This window comes from Cryptococcus depauperatus, chromosome 2 (genome assembly GCF_001720195.1).
Source record: "Cryptococcus depauperatus CBS 7841 chromosome 2, complete sequence".
In the NCBI taxonomy this organism is placed as follows: domain Eukaryota; kingdom Fungi; phylum Basidiomycota; class Tremellomycetes; order Tremellales; family Cryptococcaceae; genus Cryptococcus; species Cryptococcus depauperatus.
The window spans coordinates 2,442,081-2,461,756 of record NC_089469.1 but is presented as its reverse complement, the minus strand read 5'-3'; the positions used below and the strand labels follow the sequence as shown (position 1 = coordinate 2,461,756).

Here is a 19,676-nt window from a genome sequence, read left to right as displayed (position 1 = left end):
AGTATTTTCATGACAAGATGTGATTTATGGTTTTGACGTGTGGGTTGACATATGAAACTAGATTTCAAAGATTAATAATTTCCAAAATCTGTATTCATCACATACGTGAATCACAACCAGGTAAGACGGTGGCGGATCGATGAGCAAAATGTCGTACAAGCCGAAGTTATGGCACTCGGCGAAACGAATCGTTCGACTTTCACCTTCATAACCCGCGTAGGTCCTATGTGTCCAGTCTTGCCCGTTGATAGTTCCTTTGCCGTTGCTGGAGTAGAAGGGAAAGTTATTGACATCTTGGTAGGCCAAAAAGCTTCAGCTGAATGAACCTGAGAAAGCCATTATTAGAACCATAATTATCAGGAGTAACATCCCTTGTGACGTACTATCTACATGGGCAACGATCAAGCCATCAAGGTGGAAAGAAAACGTTCTACTAGGCTTGAGGCAGAAGGTGCTGTGATTGGTCGAAGTGATGGGTCCAACTGTGTTGAAGAATTGAGCCATGGCATTACAAGCCTAGAGCAACAGCGCCACAAGTATTGTCAACATATTGACGTTGGCAACATGAACAAGAGATTAAAAGAGGAGAGGTCGCGAAAGAGGGCCACATAGATTTTGAGCTGAGGTGACAACCTGAATTTCTGTTAACATGCAGTACGTTTCAATAGGAATCGCATGGCATCAAAACCTGAAGAAATAACTGACGGTGTATGGGAGAGGACTCAGTTCACTGCTGCGTGTAAGAAATCCACGGCAGGCGAGCTTAGAATCGATGTCGAAAATGAGAAAAAAAGAGGGACTGAAAAGGGATTAGACAATGGCGGATGCTTGCCAGTCAAAGGGTTCTTTGAGAATGTGTGGATGATTTGATCTCGTATACATATGGTATGCACATGAGAGTATATAAAAACAGTAATGAGGATTACGCTGGAGCTCAACTACGAGCTATACAATTAGGCGTGCCAGTCATCTGCATGCCTATCCACAATTTGCTCGTGTTTGTCATGAATATTACCAATAATTAATATCCACGCTCTGTACCAAAAGGTCACAATAATGCAATCTACGTTGCATTATTATTTATTGCCTATATTCAATGTCATAATTCCAAGGTTCTGACAACTACTTATTCCTCGAGACCATTCTACTCGGTTTCCACTTCTACATATTCCCTATACAATTCCTTCACTCTTTCTTATTTCGACAAGGCTGGTAAGTTGGACAGGTGAAGGAGGGTAAGTGCCATGAGCGAGTTATGCGTTGGAACCCAACTGGCCTGGGGATGTCTGGTTGTCTTTTATTTCATCTATCCATATTCATTCTCTGGAGCTATGGACAAGTTGCTGTATCTTGCGTTGTCATGAATACCATCCAACAAGCAATAGGGTATAGCCAGCACTCCTTGAGTTACGATCGTGTGAACACAACTATCTTGATTAAATACCAATAGTTAAATAATAAGCAATCGGACCAAAAGGTCGCAATGATGCAAGCAGAATTGCAACATTATTTGTTGGCTATATCCCCTGTAATACTGTCAGAACCTTGGAATTATGACATTGAATATAGGCAATAAATAATAATGCAACGTAGATTGCATTATTGTGACCTTTTGGTACAGAGCGTGGATATTAATTATTGGTATTATTCATGACAAATACCCAGAGTATTACATTTATCGTTACCTACCTATCTATCCTATCTTTGGGACTGTCAGGAACACAACGAGTGAGGATGGTGTCCCATCGTACCCATGCCTGACAGAATTATTGCTTAAGCTTGGTAAGCCTAACCACACTCCAAGAGAGGATAGAACAATCAAGCATATTCCGTGTCTAGTAGGTGCTGAGGGGTTGGTATTAGGTGAGTCAAGACCTCGTCCTGACATAGTAGTCCATCACGACTTCATAGTGCGCCATTGCTCTTTTCTTGCCAAAGTGTTGAGAAGAGACTGATGTCAGGATTGGGTCAAGTGGGAGCTATAGTATTATGCCCTTGTGACGAGATGCTACTTGGCAATTGGATTAAGATTTTTAGGTACAGAGAGCTAGATTAATTCTCTGGAGTTATGTCTCTGTGTCGTCTATCCTTATGTACATCTTCTCCTGTCCAGTGTAGACAACCCGACATACAACCGACACCATCTTCACTCGCTGTGTCCCTGACATATAACCGATAGTGTTATGATTACATGCGCCAACATGACTGACATTTATCCTGCTTGTGCATTTAGTTGATCCTTGCATAGCTGCAATTATGATGTATAACTACTGATCTGTACTAATCCATTCCCCCAGCAATGTATCATACGTAGATTCATACAATCACATTGAAATATATCACTTACCTGTTTCTTTCTCCACCGATAGCTCTCAGCCAGAGTCATTCTCTCCTCCTTCTCTATTTCTCTTTGCTCTTCTCTTCTAGGTAGTTCCTATCGACCCAAACCTTACAATTCATCTAGCATTTACCAATAGTACAAGTCAGAGACATTCTACCAACTCACCTACGTCTCGTTGATCTCTCCCCTCCCGGCTGTCTCCTACAATAGCCCTTTTCTGAAACAGGTAAGGAAGCGTACACTTCAAATGAGATTGACTTTATGGCACGAGCGAAGGCCTGCCTCTGACGTTTGTGCGCTAATATGTCGTCTGGGCTGGGATTTTTACTGAGTATGACGGGCTCAGTGATTTTGAGGTCCTTCAGCATAAGCGACATTGAGATAGACAGTTTCTGATCCGCGTAATTTATTGATTCAATAAGGACCACGCCTTTATAGAAGGCAGCATCATTGGCGGACATTTTGTACACTGTTGAAGAAGTGAGATCTGATTCTTAAATTAGGTGAAAAGACTCTTAGAATGAATTCGCAGGGTACGAGACAAGTTTGCTTTGTGCTCCTAGAGCACAAGGACTTGTCACTGGGATTTCTAAATTCTTTGGCCACCCATATAACAGGAGTACGACCTGAAGTATTTAAGCAAGTCTACAAGATTTTGTTGCCGGTCTTTAACTGGGTCTTTGTTGTCTTCGCCATTTTGGATGCGTAGCAGCTACTGTAGTATATGTATATGTTCTGGCGTTACGCAACAAGACTCATAGCCTGTTAAGGTTACGTTGTTTGTTGTATAAATTGTATGTAAATAAAAGGTTACGAAACAAAATATGAAAGCTACCAAGTAAACGTGAGTGAAATTCCTAATCACGTGACGCTAACCTGCCAGTTAATCTACTAGATACCCCACTTCTACATTCCCTATATACAATTCCATCACTACGTTTCATTCCGACAGAATGGAATCTACTAACGAAACCCGAGACTATGGAAATTTCAAACTTTTGAAAACATTCTTTATCAAGCATACCTCAATCAGCATTGCCAAATGGAGGAGCGAGAGGACAGGACTCACGGTGGTTTTGAGCAGTCATCAAGCTCCAATAGTTTGTGACTTGTTATCATAAGTTGACAACAGCTACTGACGCATCTGTAGACTAATGGGTATTTTGTTGTTGCATCTGAGAGTAAGTTGAAAATGATCATATACAGCTTCAATAGCTGATTGTCTCTGTCAGTTTTTGATGATTCTGGCAGGCCTCGTATTCTAAAACAGTATGTCGAGTGTCCTTATTCATCTCCAGAAGTTTCTCAACCAATCTTTAGTCTGGTCTTTCTGGGATCCAAACGTTATCCCTATAAGGGTGTTCTCGATCAGCTTGCAAACCGTGCTGGCAGCAACGGTACGAGTGCGTATACCGATGTAGACCGTAAGATACAGCTGCCAAACCTCTGATTATTATTGACCGAATGAGATACACAGATACCGTCTATACCATCTCCACTGCTGGGAGCGAGGGTTTTCTTAGGATGATTCCTATCTATGTGGATCATATCCTTCATCCCACCATCACCGATGCTGGGTTTGTGACAGAGGTTTACCACATAAATGATGCCGGCGAAGATGCTGGTGTAGTATACAGTAAAACGCAGGCAAGGGAAAAAGATATGTTTGACCTCATGGCTCTCGAGTATGTGTAATCACTCGCCCGCGAGAACTATTCTAACCAAAAGTAACTCCAGAGGAGAAAGAACTTTATATCCTCCTACTTCAGCTTACAGAAGTGAAACTAATGGATTGTTGCACAAGCTACAGGCCTTGACGGTTCAGGAGGGTAGGTATGAATATGCCAAACCCCAGGCTGACCAAGCGCTGTACAGTTCGAGATTATCATGCTAAATACTACAAGCCGTACAACGTAAGTCATTTTGGATCACAAATAATCTATTATTGGCTGATTCAATTTTTAAGCTTTGCTTAGTCATAGACGGAGCTATGCCAATTCCAGCGCTATTCAAGATCCTTAATGATGAAGTTGATCCTATGATACTGGCTCAAAACTGCTCTCAGCCTATTTGTCCACCAGACTGGAAGAGGCCTTTTGTTGAATCTTCCTCAGCTCTGCCGCTCTCCATACCAAAATCTATTACCAAGGTTGTGGAATTTATGGAAGACGATGAATCCGTTGGTGAGCTAGCGATCAATTTCCTCGGTCCTGCTCATACCGATCACCTCACAAAATTGGCACTCAACATGCTTAACAACTACTTGAATGAGTATGCAACGTCTCCGCTCTCTAAAGAGTTTATAGATATTCCTAAACCACTTTGTACTGCTATCAGCATGTATATATCCGACCGACTCAATAGCAGTAAGATCACCATTTATATGATTGGTGTTCCAGTAAGGCACCTAGAAGATATAGAAGGCCTATTAAAGGCAAAGTTGAAGAACATCGTCGAGAAAGAAAGTATTAACATGGATTTGATGCAAAGGATCTTGAAGATGGAACAACGAAGTCTATTAGAGGACATGGAAAACAACGTTTCGAGCGTCTTGTCAGAAGCAATCATTGGAGGTAGATATTTCCTCTATTAGAAAATTCGTTTTACAAACACCCTGACGCGTGGGCTAGATTTCTTGTATGGGGACAAAGATGGCGCCGATCTTCCTATGGCTTTCAACGATTTTGAACATTATGCTACTCTCCGAGCTTATTCTGCTGACCAGTGGACTGCTCTTCTTGACGAATACTTCGTCTCTTCATCCTCAGTGACTATTATTGGTAGACCCTCAACTGCCCTTTCTGAGAAGATTGAAAAAGAGGAAAATGAGAGGATTGCCAAAAGAAAGGAAGATTTGGGCGAAGAAAAGCTGAGGCAATTGGGGCAGAAGCTTGAGAAAGCTAAGAAAGAAAGCGAAATACCGCCTCCAAAAGATATGATTACAGAATTTCCTGTTGCCAATGTAAGTCTAATCTCAATTCCAATGATTTAGCGCATTTCTGAAGTACCCATATATAGCCCAATAAGTTGATCTGGATACCTGTTGAGACCGCAGTTAATAAAGCTAAGAATGATATAACTGAGAGTGATACAGGACATGTACAGGAATACATTGATTCAGATGCGTCGACATTACCATACCAAGTTCATTTCTCTCACGTCAAGGTGAGCCAACACGGATACCAGTGACAGTATGGTCCTAAAATTGGAAATTAGTCTAATTTTGTTGCGGTGACTGTGTTGATCGACACGTTCGACGTGCCAGCCCATCTTAAACCGTATGTTTTCTTTATCATCCTGTAGGTAATACATGAAATGATGCTTTCATATGCAGGTACCTTACTCTCTTCCAAAACAGTCTTTTCAGTACAAAAGTCAAGCGGGCTGACGGGACTATCTTGTCGCACAAAGAGGTTGTCGACCAATTGCAAGAGTATGTCCTTCCAATATGAAAAGCCGTGGCTTTCTTTTTTAACTGATGCATACTATGCTAGTTTAACTGTCGCTCAATCAGCTCACTTTGAATATGAGTATAATTTTGCTGACATCTTGGTCGTGACTCTTGAAGCTTCGAAAGACCAATACGAAGAAATCGTTCCGTGGATGAGGGATCTCATAACTGGCGGCGTGTTCGATAAAGACGGGTATGGCATACAACTTATAGCGTAGTTCTCTGACTGACATTCTGTCAAGGCTTGTCGCCATAGTGGCCAAACTTGTTCAAAAACTTTCTGATGAAAAAGTAGAGGGCGACACTATCGCAACTGCATGGGCAAAACACCTAGCATATGATTCTCAAAAGTCTTCTTCGCAGGCTTGCGGTATCCTCAACAGGCTCACTTTTATCCCCCAACTCAAGGAAATGTTGGAGAATAATTTTGAAGAGGTCATCAAGAGAATGGAAGAATTGAGACAACACTGTAGGTGCAGTATTTCTCTGCATTGCTCATATCCTCATTCCACCACAGTGCTCAACTTTAGTAAGACGCGAATCTCTGTTCAAGGCAATATTCTTAGTCTCCGAGAACCACGGTCTGTCTTGGCAAGGTCTTTCATACGTGTTCCGGAAGCGAGACCGTTGGACCCTCTTTCAACATCTAGACAGACTTTGACGGAATTGGGAAAAAATCCTGCTAAAAAAGTCTGTAATTCGATGGTTTTCACATGGGGTACTGATGTGTCCAACATAGTGCATTGTTACTCCTATGTCAACTATTGAAGGCTCGTACGCGACCTTCCTTGCAGTAGGACCCGTTGGATGCTCTCATCCCGACTTTCCAGCCCTCGAACTCACGGCAACTGTCTTGAATGCTCTTGAAAGCCATGCTTGGGAATCTATCCGAGGATTAGCTTGTAAAGTGCAATTTTTGCTTTACCCTGAAGCCGGCCTTGTTGGATTCAATGTACATGAAGTCAGTGGCTTTTTAAGAGCTAAAAATGGAACAGTGACTCATGAATTCTCGACAGAGCCCGAACGCAGTGCTAGCATATGAGGCAGCAGGCAAAGTTATGCGCGGATTGGTCGATGGTTCAGTCGAACTCAGCCAAAACCTTGTAGACGGTGCCAAATCAACAATGACTTATTCTTACGTCAGGAAGTTGGATACGTTGTTGGATGCGGCAGCTAATTCATTCTTGAATGAAGTACTCAAAGGATTAGGGAAGAATGCGGATCAAGAACTGCTCAAACAGATTCCTGTAAGTTTTTCCAATTCAAATCTTCAGGTTTCTCATTTTGTGCAGGATATAACACTTCAGCAAGTTCGTTATATCATTGCCAAGTACTTTTCTCCTCTTTTCGAAGCCAAATCGTCCATAGGAGCTCTGTCTGTTCCTAGAAGCAAACTTGTAGAAGTAGAACGAGGCCTTGGGAAACTCGGGTTTGAGACGGAGAGAAAAGATCTGCCAGTGCTAAAAGGAGATTGTGATAGCCAAGATGGAGATGATGTTTGATATGTGTTGAAACTAGGTTGTTTGTGTCAAGTATAACGTTATCGACACATCTCATTGTATATATATATCTCGTTATGTTCACATTGTATTTATAAAGTACATTCTCACGCTTCTGTGCATGTATATATAGGCATTCTCTTCCCTCTGGTCACTCTTCAGCTCATCCTAAGCGGTAAAGAGAAATCAGTCGAGGTTTGGTCCATTCTCCACACTGTCGACGATAAAAGAGATACTGCAGACCTCGTCTAAAGGCTTGTTGTAATACCGACCGGCAGCATTGTCCTCTGAAATACTGACAAGTAATCTACCCCCAAGTCTCAGCATAGGGGTTATAAAATGGTTGTTTATTACACATGTTCTTACGTTTTGATTAAAGATAAGATCTTCTTCCTTTTGACACCTTCCAGTAGCCACTCCGGCTTGATAATACTAACCCCTTTTTGATTTGTGCACGTACCAATGAATCTGTCAAAGTAGTCTATCAGTATACAAGCAGTAAAAGTCAGGAAAATACTCGCTCTTTTCGTCAGGAGAGACAACTAACACAGATAGATTAGCCATTGGAGTTTGAATGAGTTTGCAGCCATGTGTACGAACAAGGGCTTCAAGTTCGGCTTTAGATCCCTCAGAGGAGCCTCTAGCTACATCTTGCGAGCTCTAAAGTTAGTAAAGCAAAATTGAGGTTGTATGGCCATATATACAAAATAGCAATCCATTGAATAAATCATCGCAGACATCCCTCTGGGAAAGGTGCTGAATTTGGAAGCTGGAAATTAGTTGCCGCTTCTAGTGTGGTTTTAACTCAAAACATTTTGGTCGAGTACCAGCACCTACCTCAAAGTTTACTGACTTTTTGCCTTCTTTTGCTGCACAGCCATTCTAGTCTTTACTTTTGTCATGAATATGCCTTTCATTCACGATGAGCTTGTTGTGATTGGACTGGTGCAGCTGGTTACTCTTTAGCACATGTAAGGCGGTAAAGAGAACCAGAGACAAAGACTTGTCTATATATATGATAACTAAGTACAGCTTTAGGGATGTGAAACCTGTGTAGAGCGGGGTATGTATAATAGTGTTTCCTCAACACATCGTACTCAATACATTTCCTCGACACTCTGCACATTGTTCTCGAAACTCCTCCTCATCCCGTACGCTGTTCTACACCTATCTGTTTGATCAGCGGCTGGTGGTGCTGATCATGAGAGAGTCCCTTCGTTAACACATCTGCCAAGTTTTCTCTTGTAGCGACATGAGTTCAATGTCACCACTACTGACCTTTTCCTGTATGAAGTGGGCTCGGATGTCAATGTGTTTTGATCTGTCGCGGTAGACAGGACCATTGGCAAGCTGGATGGCAGCATTGTTGTCGTTAAGGATGGGAATGGACCAACTGGACTGAGAGAGGTATCCAAGATTGGTAAGAAGACGTTGTAGCCATAGTGCGTGTTGAGCATCGTCTGAGGAAGCCATAATTCCGCTTCAGCAGTTGATAGAGCCGTTATTGGTTGTCTCCTAGACTTCCAAGCCACCGGTCCTCCGTATACGTTGAAAAGCTAACCCCTAGTAAACTTTTTTGTATCAAGACATCCTCCCCAATTCGCATCTGCGTATCCAAGTACTACTCTTTTGCAGGAGTCTGCGTCAAAAGTAAGACAGAGTTCAGATGTTGCTCTGAGATAGCGCAGTAAATGGCGAGCGGCTCGTACGTGAGTCATGTTCCATTTTGATACTGTTCTCGACAAGAGAGAAGCGGCACAGGCAATGTCTAGACGAGTGATCCTACCATAGCTGGGTGTTACGACCTTGCACACTTACGGCATATGTGTGAGTGCATATGGTCGTAACACAAGGATAGGTTACTTTGCTGTATTGTTTAGTGTATATAGCTATATTAATACATATTTATATACAGCATTCATAGCTGTGGATCCTCTTCGAGGATCAAATAGCGTATGTTACATCTATAGGCCTCCTTCATTTACTACAAGCATGGATCATCGTCCGACCTCCACGCGAATTATTATCATCACTTACAGCTATCACCTGTAAGCCTATCATTATCGTCCACCGGTACCAGGCCGTAACACTGGGTATGTTCGTGGCTTGCGTCTGCATGTTCTTCGTCTGTTGCAGGAAGAGATTTGAACGATGCAGGTCATGGCGTGCGCGCCGGATTGCAAGTAGACATATCGAAACGGTCTAGGATAGATTCGATGTTAGTGTTCTTGTGATAGGAAAAGCTTTCCGGCCTCTCTGTCGCGAAATATATTGAAGCCCAAGAAACACGATGCAGCTCCTCCATCTGAACACTCAAAGTTGTGATTGAGATTGTGCTTGGACTCGTCCAATTCCTTGCGTGATATACAAGCGATAAGTTGATCGTCCACATGGACGGATAAGAGCAAGACGGAGTTGCCGGTGCGACGATAGTAGAAGCAGCTGTTCGATATCCCGTACAGCGGGTGCTGCAGAGATGCATTCTTCCTATAGAGCATAGTTGCCTGCGCCATCCCTACTGGCATCTTTGCAATGTAGCATGTCATTTTTGTCAGCCGTGGCGACTTGGACGGCTAGAACCGTGCGAGGCTCATAACCTATTGTGTTGTCATACCAACTTGTAAATACCACTGGTTTAGTCATTACCGCGTCAAGTGGGATTATACAGCAACACACATACCTAGTCTACTCTTTAGCATTGAAAATGGCAAAGCGAAGCGAGAGATGGGTAAAGTAAAAGACATTGGGCTGTAAGGATGATACCCGTGTTTGCCACGAAGGGTGATACTTTTGTGGACGTGTGATCCAAGTATTAGGCGAATTCGGCGAGGTCGAGAGAAGACCAGTTGGACTGATTGAAATGGCATAATACTCATAGGAACTGCTCGACGTGGTTCACCCGCTCCGTTTGCCCATCCGATTGCGGATGAAACGCAGTCGAGAAGTCGGGTGTAGCCCCTCGAGGAAAGCTCGCCAGAAGTTGGACATGAAGATAACTCCACAGTCTGAAACTATGTCGGAGCGGGAGAGAGGTTGACGATGGCATCCATCGACATGGAGTACCAAGGCCGAGGAATAGGAAGGGGCCGTAAGGCCGACGGCGGTGAGCCGTGTTGCATACAGACGTCGCTATCGGTGCTTGGCTATGATGGTGTATAACAGCATGTACAGGAAAGCGATGAACACAAACCATCCAAGCTGCCATGTCCACCCACATACATTTCCTAGTCACGTGACGCCACCCGTCATGTCATGGATTTGACCCAGTTGATACAGATAACAGTTGATAAAGTAAACGAAAAAGTAACGCTTCTAATGGCTAGACCTCGAAGCTGTCCAACTAGGCGTGCCAGTTATCTACGTGCCACGCCGCGTTTTCTCAATGACCACTATGTGACAACTATGTATGAACGGCGTTCCATACTACACACATAGCACCGGGTAGACATTCGAATCAAGTATATAAAAGCATCCCACAGTTGATCTATACACCCACTTCCTCCTCCCTGTGTTCTCCGTAGACGCACTTTTGTCTGTACCACTCCCAGTGAAAAGTGCTGACGCACTTACCCATACGACGCATACTAACCCTACCACACCCACGTTACGTAATGCATCAATCCGTATCGTCTAGCCCAATTCCATCGTATGTTCTGGGGGGCTTGCTTGGGACGACTTGTAAGTAATTCTGAAGACAGCTAAATAATATTGATTCCGTAGATTCTCTATGGAATGAATCTACTCTTTATATATCATTATCCTCAAACCATCCAATATACCTAACTCACCATCAACACACCGTACACCAGTTGACTGTCCTGACATTTTCCCTCCAAAAGCAACCACCATGGATCGAAGCCATCCACTTTTAGAACCAGCATCACTTCCTTGTCCAGTAACTCGAATACTCTTTCAAATCTGCACGACCTGTCTCGTCGAAAACAGTACGGTGTTGTTGGGTTAACTCTGCCGCTTCTTCATACTTTTCTGCCTCAAGCAGACTCATAAAAACAGAGCTGGTGCTGGTTTTCAGTTCCGATGCCTCTGTCAATCTCCCGCTGACTTTCTGGAAATCCCCGCTGCGAGCTATGCATTCAGCCACGTATTGGTCATAGTACTCTATTTCCCTTGCAAGAATCCTGCTACATGCGTCATTGGCCTTTTTATACTCGTTTAGGTTTGGACGTGCTGTAGACAAAAAAGTCTGGACCGTCTCGAGATCCGTTTTAGCAGTATGCATGGCTGTCGTAGCGCTGGCCGGACTGTTGGAGATTTTACTGCAATGGTACTCGACTATCCTCCTCGCACGATCCTGGTTCACTGTGGCCTCTCCGCGATGATATTCCGCCATTCCTTGATACTTTTGGATAGTTTTTTCCAGATAGTCTCGATAGGCACCTCTTTGATGCTCTGGCACTGAAAACCATTCCTGCCTTGGCGCAGTCGTTGATGCGGGGCCAAGCCCTCGCTGGTCGTTGCTATCGGTAGGATTCGTTGCATTGCTTTGGTTTGGAGGATTTATATCCGGGTTTAAAATGCTGTTCATGGTTGTGGCTGGAGTGTGTGCCAGAGTCGACAAGGTGGGTTCTGGAGCAAGAATTCTCGGCAGCTGCCCATTATATTCAGCCCCAGAGATAAACTGCCAACCGCAAAACTCCGATGCATACTCAAAAGAAGACGCGACGGATGAAACACTCCCTTCATCGTCGACACACCGAGAGAACCGACCTGGCCAGCTGCGTTTGTCTACCCCGATGCATACGCAACCACCCGTCGACACGTCTCCGCGCGTCCCCGCGCACGACGGATCCTATGCATCTATGCATGCCACCTACGCTCCAAGCCACTCTGTATGTCCCTCCGCTCCGCCCCCCGCACCGTGCTTACCTGCGGGACGATGGGTGCGACGCGTACGCCTGGCTGCTGGATGCAAATGCCCCGTGGATGTCATCCGCTCGGCCCGCCGCATAGCCGACGGTCTCCATGTAGTACAGCTCTGTCGCCAAAGCATGTTCCTTGGATTGGAGTTCAAAAGCGTTGGCAATCTCCCGCCGCATCCGTACCATCTCATCTTCCGCTCACTGTCCAAACCTGTCTTGGTAGTCGGCCGCCATGCTCAGTTGCTCCGCGGTCAGCCCCGAGTGGCCGGGTGCTGCCACCGAGTGGTCAGATGGTAGTCCATAGTCGCTGGGTGTTACAGCATGGTAGGCATCGTATGTGCGCTTCCCCCCCGCGCTGGAAGGGGGATTTGTGCTGGACGATTGGTTTTGGTTCGACGGGTGTCTCCTTCTGGAGCGATGATTTCCGGAGCGGCGTTCACTCATGTTTGCGGATGGATGCGCAAGGCGTCGTGGGTGGCGGAAAGGGGGACCGTTGCGCTGGATATATAGGTGGAGGGGGGATACTGGGGCGAGGGCTGGCCTCGCCAGGAGCTGAAGGGAACAAACGGGAGCAGCGAGGTCGATCCCTTGCTCGGTGGTATCCGAACGGAAGCGCGCGTTGGGGGTGCTTATCCGACTCGTCCAGCTGTGTCGGTTGTGGGACAGCCAAGCACGATGCCGGATCAAGAGAAGATGGCTGGCGCTGCTTCTGTCAATGGGTCCGTCGCGGTCTCTCCTTTGATCGTGTCTGCAGCTTGGGGGCGAGGCGGGATGGGCTGTAGTCGCGGAATCATCCCAAGGCTATCGCACTGGGCTGAGTGTCGGAAACACAGCAAGGATGGAGGGTGTCGGTTGGATGCACTGTGGAAGAGAGGGTGTATACAGGGATGGACAACGCAGAGAATGAATCCAGCTTTCTGTCTCTATACATCCTAGCCCAACTACAAAGTAGTGTCCAGTCCCAACGGCATAATACTCCAGCCACCCTCGTGACCCAGCCTTGGCAGCATTCCCGCGACAACTCGGACGCTGTTGTGGTAGGCGCAACTTTTTATCGGCTGGAGATGCAGTCGGAGCAAGAGAGGATTTCTGTTTTAAAGGGTATAGACCATGATGCATCCACTACATACACCGATTCAAGGAATGTGGGTCAACACACTTGGATGGCGTGGAACGTAGCCATGGGTTTATCTAGACATTCGGAGCCGCCTCGTTAAAGAGGTGAGCCGCTGTGATCACGGTAGAGGTAGGCGGCCGTGGTTCAGCGGAGAGAGCGAGCGTTCCTTTGCTGGATCAACTTGTTCTGGATGAAAAAGAAACATGGGTGATAGAGAGAAACACATGGAGGGTTGGTAAAACGTGACCACGGGCAGCTACGTGTCAGAACGTTGGAATTATTGGATGGAATATAGGCAATAAATGATAATGCAGCGTAGATTGCATTAGTGTGACCTTTTCGTACACAGCGTGCATCTTGATTATTGCTAATATTCATGACAGTGACCTCATCGATCGCGATCCATGTGCTTTTCTATCAACAATTATGCCTTTAGAAGGATAGAGTGGTAGAGAGTTTGGGTTGAAGACTGCCCGTAGCTAATAAGGCTATTCATGTGCTTTCACATCAACGGCATCTACGAGCCAAATCCCACCCATCGGAATGGATCAACAATCCCCCTTAGTCAGAATAACCGGTCTGTACAGCAATAACAACCCCCTCTTACACACCCCAAGTACAATCATCACGTCTTGTCCCGCAGTCATCGAACCAATCACTGTCGCTCTGCCCAGTCAATCAAACCTCTCATAAGGTGAACGGTCCCAGACGTGTAGCTACCGCCGAAAAGGTGAATGTGCTGAACGTAATAATGAGCTGTGCCACTGTAAATAGTACCGCAAGACATTGATTTCTGCAACATCCGTTGTGCTACATCGACTTGAAAAAGTGGGTGGATGAGAAGACAACTCACATTCAGATGATGATACAGCTCATATAGCTTTTGACGTTGTTGGTAGTATGGCTCAGAGCGAGGATGTATCTGGTGGTACTCATCATAGAATTTTTGGGAAAAACCTGTGGCATGGAAGAGAAAACCAAGCGTGTAATGAGCAATAGGTATATCACAGCGATGGTCAGATTGGGCCGTAGTGCGTTTTTGATAAGGAACATCTTCACTTGCCTCCAAACATGCGAGTTATACCCAAATCTGCTTCGTTATGCCCGTAGTAACTGGCAGGATCAAATATAACAGCCTGACAGGTTATCTTGTCATATCCTGCATTACCCGACCAGAGATCGCCATGGAGGATGACAGGCTGTGGAGGAGGGTGAAAAGAGCCAAGCAAAAGAGGAACGGCTCTAAGCATATGGTTGTGTAAGCTCCCATGAAGCCAAAGCCAAAGCTATTGTCATGAGTGTTCTGTCAAGAAACATACTTGGCTCGTAACTCTTCCCAGAGATCGGTCAATTGCTTATCGTCTATCTTTCTTATCAAATATCCCAATCGTCTATCCCTGAAAAACACCTCCCAGTTCGTTTCCCAAGTATTATCTTGTTCAGTCGCCCCACAATGCGTTGGCACTGCAAAGCCATAGTCACCCGAATAGCCTTCAGTTCCCGTTGGAGGTATGCTGTGCATGTTGGCAACCTTTCTGCCTAAATCCCGCTGAATATGCTCTTCCTTGGCAGATGAAAGATCAAAGTATTGGGAAACCATGGTTGCTTGTTTGCCAGTAGAATCCACCTCAAAACCCAGCAACTTTGGAACAAGGTCTTTGGAAGTGACACTCATCGCTAAAAGACCAGCTATCTCTCCTCTCATCTGCTTCACATCTTGCTGAGTTTTGGTAAAGTACTGATGGCCGGTTGGCATGTGGGTAATGACATTGGCTGCTGGCGACAATTCTGACACTGGCATGCCGGCTTCCACAAACATCTTTGCAGCTATAGGGCTTATGGAGGCCATTTCCACGCTTCTGATATGAATACCAAGAATACAGATAAAAGTAAAACAAACCAACGAGACAACCAGTGGACTCACAACATCGTCATTTTTACATTTGACAACAGTGGAGGTCAAAAGGTTTGTTCCTATTTGATTCCGCGCACGTGTGATGCCTCCACCATGATATGTTCTTCCATCGCAATTCCAACTTTTGATTGCAGCGCTATAAACTTTGAAAATTATTACATCCTTGTTGTTGCTTTTATCCAACGAGCTAGGCTTCCTCTCTACGTACGCCTACAGGAATAGGCCATAGAGCGTCTAAGCGCAAGGCGCAATGAAGGTCAGCCGCTGGTGGATGCAGAAAAGACAAGTTGCTCATGACTATGTAGTTTGGCAAGACCATTCAAGCCCAGCAGGTGCCAGGATGGGGAGAGTACTATCTAAACTATAAAGCAGGTGTACTAGGTCTCTTGAATCATAATCATGCTCATTGGGTGTCAGGCGTTGAAAAAAATAATCAATTCCTATGCCGCTGGTCGTCCTGCCTCGGATGCTTCCCTTCTCTCGCTCGGACTTCGCTCGGCAAGGCCTCATGCTCCTGTAGCTGTATTGAGCAACTCTCATGGCCGCCTTTCTTCAAACCTGCCTATCCAATCGTGTCCGCCATCCCCTTTAGGCGCTGGGGATGCAACCTTTATGAATATCAAAGATTTGGAGCCTTTGCCCCCAGAAACGACACCTCCCAACAATACAGGGAACGGCATTATGAGCATGCGCCTTGCAATAACCAGCGATAGAGATGAGAGCTTCAAGGCGCACCGAGACGTTTTCTTCTTTACGCTTCAGCGAGAATTAGAAAAAGTGGGTCAGCGGTATCAAACTACATTTTAGCTAATGAATTTTGCAGATTAACGCATTTTATCTTGTCAAAGAACGCGATTTGCGTCTTCGTCTCTTGACCCTGCTTTCAAATCGGAAGAGACTTGTCCAGAGCTCAACGTCTGAAAACAATACTGTCATGCGGCGAGATGCAGAATGGACCAGTCTGGAGGAGGCTTGGCGTCTGTTTGAACATGACCTGGGTAAACTGCAGGGATTTATTGAGGTCAACGCCACTGGTTTCCGGAAAATTCTAAAAAAATGGGATAAACGGAGCAAGAGCAATACAAAAGAGTTGTATCTCGAGCGTCAAGTGGAAGTTCAACCCTGTTTTAATCGTGAATTCATCGCTAAACTATCTGATATCGTTGCTGCCAACCTGTTGGACATTGTAAATGGCTCAGACCACCTTTCAACATCATTTCTTGAAGATAATCTTTTCAGTGACATCAGCGGCGATGGCATTGCTACTCTGTCCAATACTAATCAAAGCAATTTTGACGCCGATTCAGGGAGAGCTCTTGCCCAGGATGCGCTGGCAGATTTGGAGATTAATATGGTGAAAGCTCTCTCATCTGGACATGAAGCCATAGTAGATTGGATGAAAATTGCTAGAGACAGGCAACGTAGGATCAATGACAAAGGTCTGATGCGTGTTCTCTGGAGAACAGCTCTTCAAGCTCCAACAGACGAATTGAGTTTTGTCTTGCAATCAGTAAACCTCGATTACAACTACATTGACAACATAAACGGTCGATGTCCGCTTCATCTAGCCTGTATTGCCGGTTCTTATGAAATTGTCAAACTTTGTCTCGACAACAATCGTGGATTACTCGAAGTACCCGATGCGTACGACCGACGACCATTACATTACGCATCCATGAACGGCCATGCCCATATTGTTCCTTTCCTTCTTGCTAATAACGCCGATCCCGCTGCCACCGATATGGATGGATACACCCCGCTCATGCATGCCGTTCAACAAGGTCATGTAAAAGTCGTTCGTATTTTTGTGGATGAAAAAATAGCTATTGAACCTACTGCAATTTCGAGCGATCTCATACCGTTGTCACTGGCTTGCCAATTCGGACAAATCGATGTGGTACGGCTCCTACTGCAATCTGGGGCCAGAATTATACCTAACTCTGAAGGTCTTTATCCGCAACACTTGGCTGCCAAAGCAGGACATGACGCAATATGTAAACTGCTTATAGAGTCTGGGGGTCCGGAAGGCGGAGGCAAAGATCGGCAGGATAAATACAACCTTTGGACTCCTCTTCACCATGCTGCCATTGGGGGTGGGCCTCATCATCTGGCTTGCGTTAAAGTGCTGGTTGCGGCTGGATGCGACGTCAATGCCTCTGATGAATATGGCAAATCTCCGGGCTGGTACGCTGCTTGGTTTGGCCATGTCGAATGCCTTAACTTCCTTCTGGCTCATGGAGCAAAGTTATCCGGTAAACTCAGCACGCTTCAAGGTATGGAACACCTCGGTCTAGCAGCGGACCCGCAAATGGAGAGTCTTTCGCCTGGGTCGGACCTTGACTTGAATCAACCACAAGATGACTTTGAAATAATTCCTTCCTTATCTCTGCCACCGCCAATCATCCCGTGAGTGATAATTTACATATGTCTTCTCAGTCCATCGCTGACATAGGTAGCCTCCGAGTATACGGACATGAGTTCCTTGCTTCTCGGTGTCTTATCCAGATATCTCTTGGTCATCGAATTACAAAATATAATGGTGGCAAACACCCTCCTATCAAACTTTATTCGCGCTCCGGCCATGATTCTCTTCACTTGTGGTCTTCCCTCAAATTGGTCATGACCAGCAAAACTGATATTACTGCTGTACCTCACAGCGTCATTCTTCCGTTAAGCGATGAGCGAGAAGTGTTCTCTTTTCACACCCAAGATCTTGACAGTTTCACTTTGGAACTTTCGCTATATCCCACATTCGGTTCAAAAGTCATTGGCAGGGCTGTTGTCTTACCAATAACATTCAGTAATATTCAATACCAAGACCAACTCGTCGTTCCTCTTTTAGACCATAATTTAAAAACAATTGGAGAAGTTGCTTTTGAAGTCAGTTGTATCAGGCCATTTGAAGAGGCACAGTTGGAAATTGGTGGTCGAGTTGAAACATATTGGAAGAGCCAAATCGCTCCATCTACTTCTGCTCAAGATCATGCTCGTCTTCAGCCTCATCGACCTCTCAATGTTTTATCAAACACACCCACTGTTCGTCCGCCGACCGTTGCTCCTGCATCAACCGTGAATATCAGCAACAAACCTGCTCTTGTGACCGCCTCTTCTCTCTCTGGGGAGTATGTCCATGTGGTTGTACAAGTTACTAAAGACGGCGTACCTGTCGTCTATCCCCATTTTCGTCTCCCAGTCCAAGATTTCGACCTCGGTGTATCTAACGTTACCTGTTCACAATTTTTCAGCCTTGCTGAATCTCACAATCTACTACTACGACCTCCAGATTCACCCATCTACCCTTCCGAATGGTATCGTCTTATCGCCATGTCATTCACTACCTTGAAAAACCTTCTTGCTATTCTGCCGCCGGAAATCGGCATTAATCTGCGTTTACAATATACACGAAACTCTGATGCGGAGCTCGACCATGTCGGACGAAGTGTAGAAGTCAATCAATGGGTAGACAATGTGTTGCATGCTGTCTATGAGTCTGGAAACAATGCACATGGAATTAGCAGAAAAATCATCTTCTCAAGCTTTGATCCAATTGTATGTACAGCGCTGAATTGGAAACAACCAAATTGTACGTGTTTCTTACATTTATACCATGTCAGATGCACAATCTTTCAGAGTCAAGCTTACGGTATGTTGTAGATGCTGTCTTTTTCGCATCTTTTTGTGGACTCTCAAGACATAAACCCTCAGACTTTTCTTCACTTACTCCTCACTTGGTCTCTGCTCCACCGGAAGAAGAGTCTGATGTGAGATGTTTAAGTGTCAGAGAGGCTGTCTACTTTGCGAAGAGCATGAATCTTTTAGGTGTGATTTTGGAGGCATCCACTCTTGTGAGTTTTCAAGCAGCTTAATAATTGGTTCTGTTCATGCCATTTTGCCTGCATCTTCATCACAGAACTTTATTTTGCTATTCTCAATAATATCTGCTTTCAAGCGGAGAGTCCACGCTGATTAAAAATCATAGGTCGCTGTACCATCTTTGGTTACATCTGTCAAGGATGCAGGACTCTTACTTGCGACGTTCGATAACGTTTGGGATGTGACAGATATTGGGAAAAGTCAGACTTAAATTAAGTGTAGTAATATAAATCAAGCATTAGAAATATAGTTTTTCTTCTAATTTTGTTTGTTTCGTTGACATCAAATGACACCATCTGTTCTGGTCACTAGCTAGAAGCTATTACATGGGACTGACTTGATACCCTTCCATCATATGGTACATGTCGTGATCAATAACTATGTTTCATATAGTATGTAGACAAGGGTTGTCTCTCTAGTAAAGCTAAATGAAAAGTTTTGTGCATTTTCTAAGTCATTAAGCATGCCTGAACATTAGCTCAACCATATTGAGTGATGCTACCTATGGGGTTTTTTTGCGACATTGCTAAACGGGTCATGAGCCACAAAATTGTTGTTAGCATTGAGCAAAATCGACTCTTCCCTAAGTTTTCAAAGCCG

General features: G+C 44.9%; 6 protein-coding genes across 6 annotated transcripts; 3 read left to right on the top strand and 3 right to left on the bottom strand.

The window, feature by feature from the left end:
• Positions 1-3,294: 3,294 nt before the first annotated feature.
• On the top strand, positions 3,295-7,294 carry L203_102269 (uncharacterized protein; the record flags this gene model as incomplete). Its single annotated transcript, XM_066211696.1, has 18 exons — positions 3,295-3,441; positions 3,492-3,522; positions 3,574-3,610; positions 3,662-3,765; positions 3,819-4,026; positions 4,079-4,170; positions 4,217-4,254; positions 4,308-4,914; positions 4,972-5,303; positions 5,360-5,506; positions 5,558-5,619; positions 5,676-5,774; positions 5,836-5,985; positions 6,035-6,261; positions 6,310-6,482; positions 6,532-6,753; positions 6,809-7,039; positions 7,085-7,294. The coding sequence occupies 18 exons, from the start codon at positions 3,295-3,297 to the stop codon at positions 7,292-7,294; spliced, it is 3,117 nt and encodes a 1,038-aa protein (XP_066067793.1).
• A 183-nt stretch (positions 7,295-7,477) lies between these two features.
• L203_102268 (uncharacterized protein) lies at positions 7,478-9,128 on the bottom strand (the record flags this gene model as incomplete). Its single annotated transcript, XM_066211695.1, has 8 exons — positions 7,478-7,598; positions 7,658-7,684; positions 7,752-7,759; positions 7,813-7,833; positions 7,892-7,941; positions 7,996-8,080; positions 8,129-8,160; positions 9,110-9,128. 8 exons carry the CDS (start codon positions 9,126-9,128, stop codon positions 7,478-7,480), a joined length of 363 nt encoding a protein of 120 aa, XP_066067792.1.
• Positions 9,129-11,171: 2,043 nt separating this feature from the next.
• L203_102267 (uncharacterized protein) lies at positions 11,172-11,837 on the bottom strand (the record flags this gene model as incomplete). The annotated part of the gene is made up of 1 exon (XM_066211694.1): positions 11,172-11,837. The coding sequence occupies one exon, from the start codon at positions 11,835-11,837 to the stop codon at positions 11,172-11,174; it is 666 nt and encodes a 221-aa protein (XP_066067791.1).
• Positions 11,838-12,143: 306 nt separating this feature from the next.
• On the top strand, positions 12,144-12,953 carry L203_102266 (uncharacterized protein; the record flags this gene model as incomplete). Its single annotated transcript, XM_066211693.1, has 1 exon — positions 12,144-12,953. One exon carries the CDS (start codon positions 12,144-12,146, stop codon positions 12,951-12,953), a length of 810 nt encoding a protein of 269 aa, XP_066067790.1.
• A 990-nt stretch (positions 12,954-13,943) lies between these two features.
• Positions 13,944-15,137, bottom strand: L203_102265 (uncharacterized protein; the record flags this gene model as incomplete). Its single annotated transcript, XM_066211692.1, has 4 exons — positions 13,944-14,027; positions 14,142-14,245; positions 14,352-14,530; positions 14,608-15,137. The coding sequence occupies 4 exons, from the start codon at positions 15,135-15,137 to the stop codon at positions 13,944-13,946; spliced, it is 897 nt and encodes a 298-aa protein (XP_066067789.1).
• A 316-nt stretch (positions 15,138-15,453) lies between these two features.
• On the top strand, positions 15,454-19,287 carry L203_102264 (uncharacterized protein; the record flags this gene model as incomplete). Its single annotated transcript, XM_066211691.1, has 7 exons — positions 15,454-15,459; positions 15,509-15,571; positions 15,621-15,980; positions 16,027-17,609; positions 17,660-18,786; positions 18,858-19,048; positions 19,183-19,287. The coding sequence occupies 7 exons, from the start codon at positions 15,454-15,456 to the stop codon at positions 19,285-19,287; spliced, it is 3,435 nt and encodes a 1,144-aa protein (XP_066067788.1).
• Between the last annotated feature and the right edge of the window lie 389 nt (positions 19,288-19,676).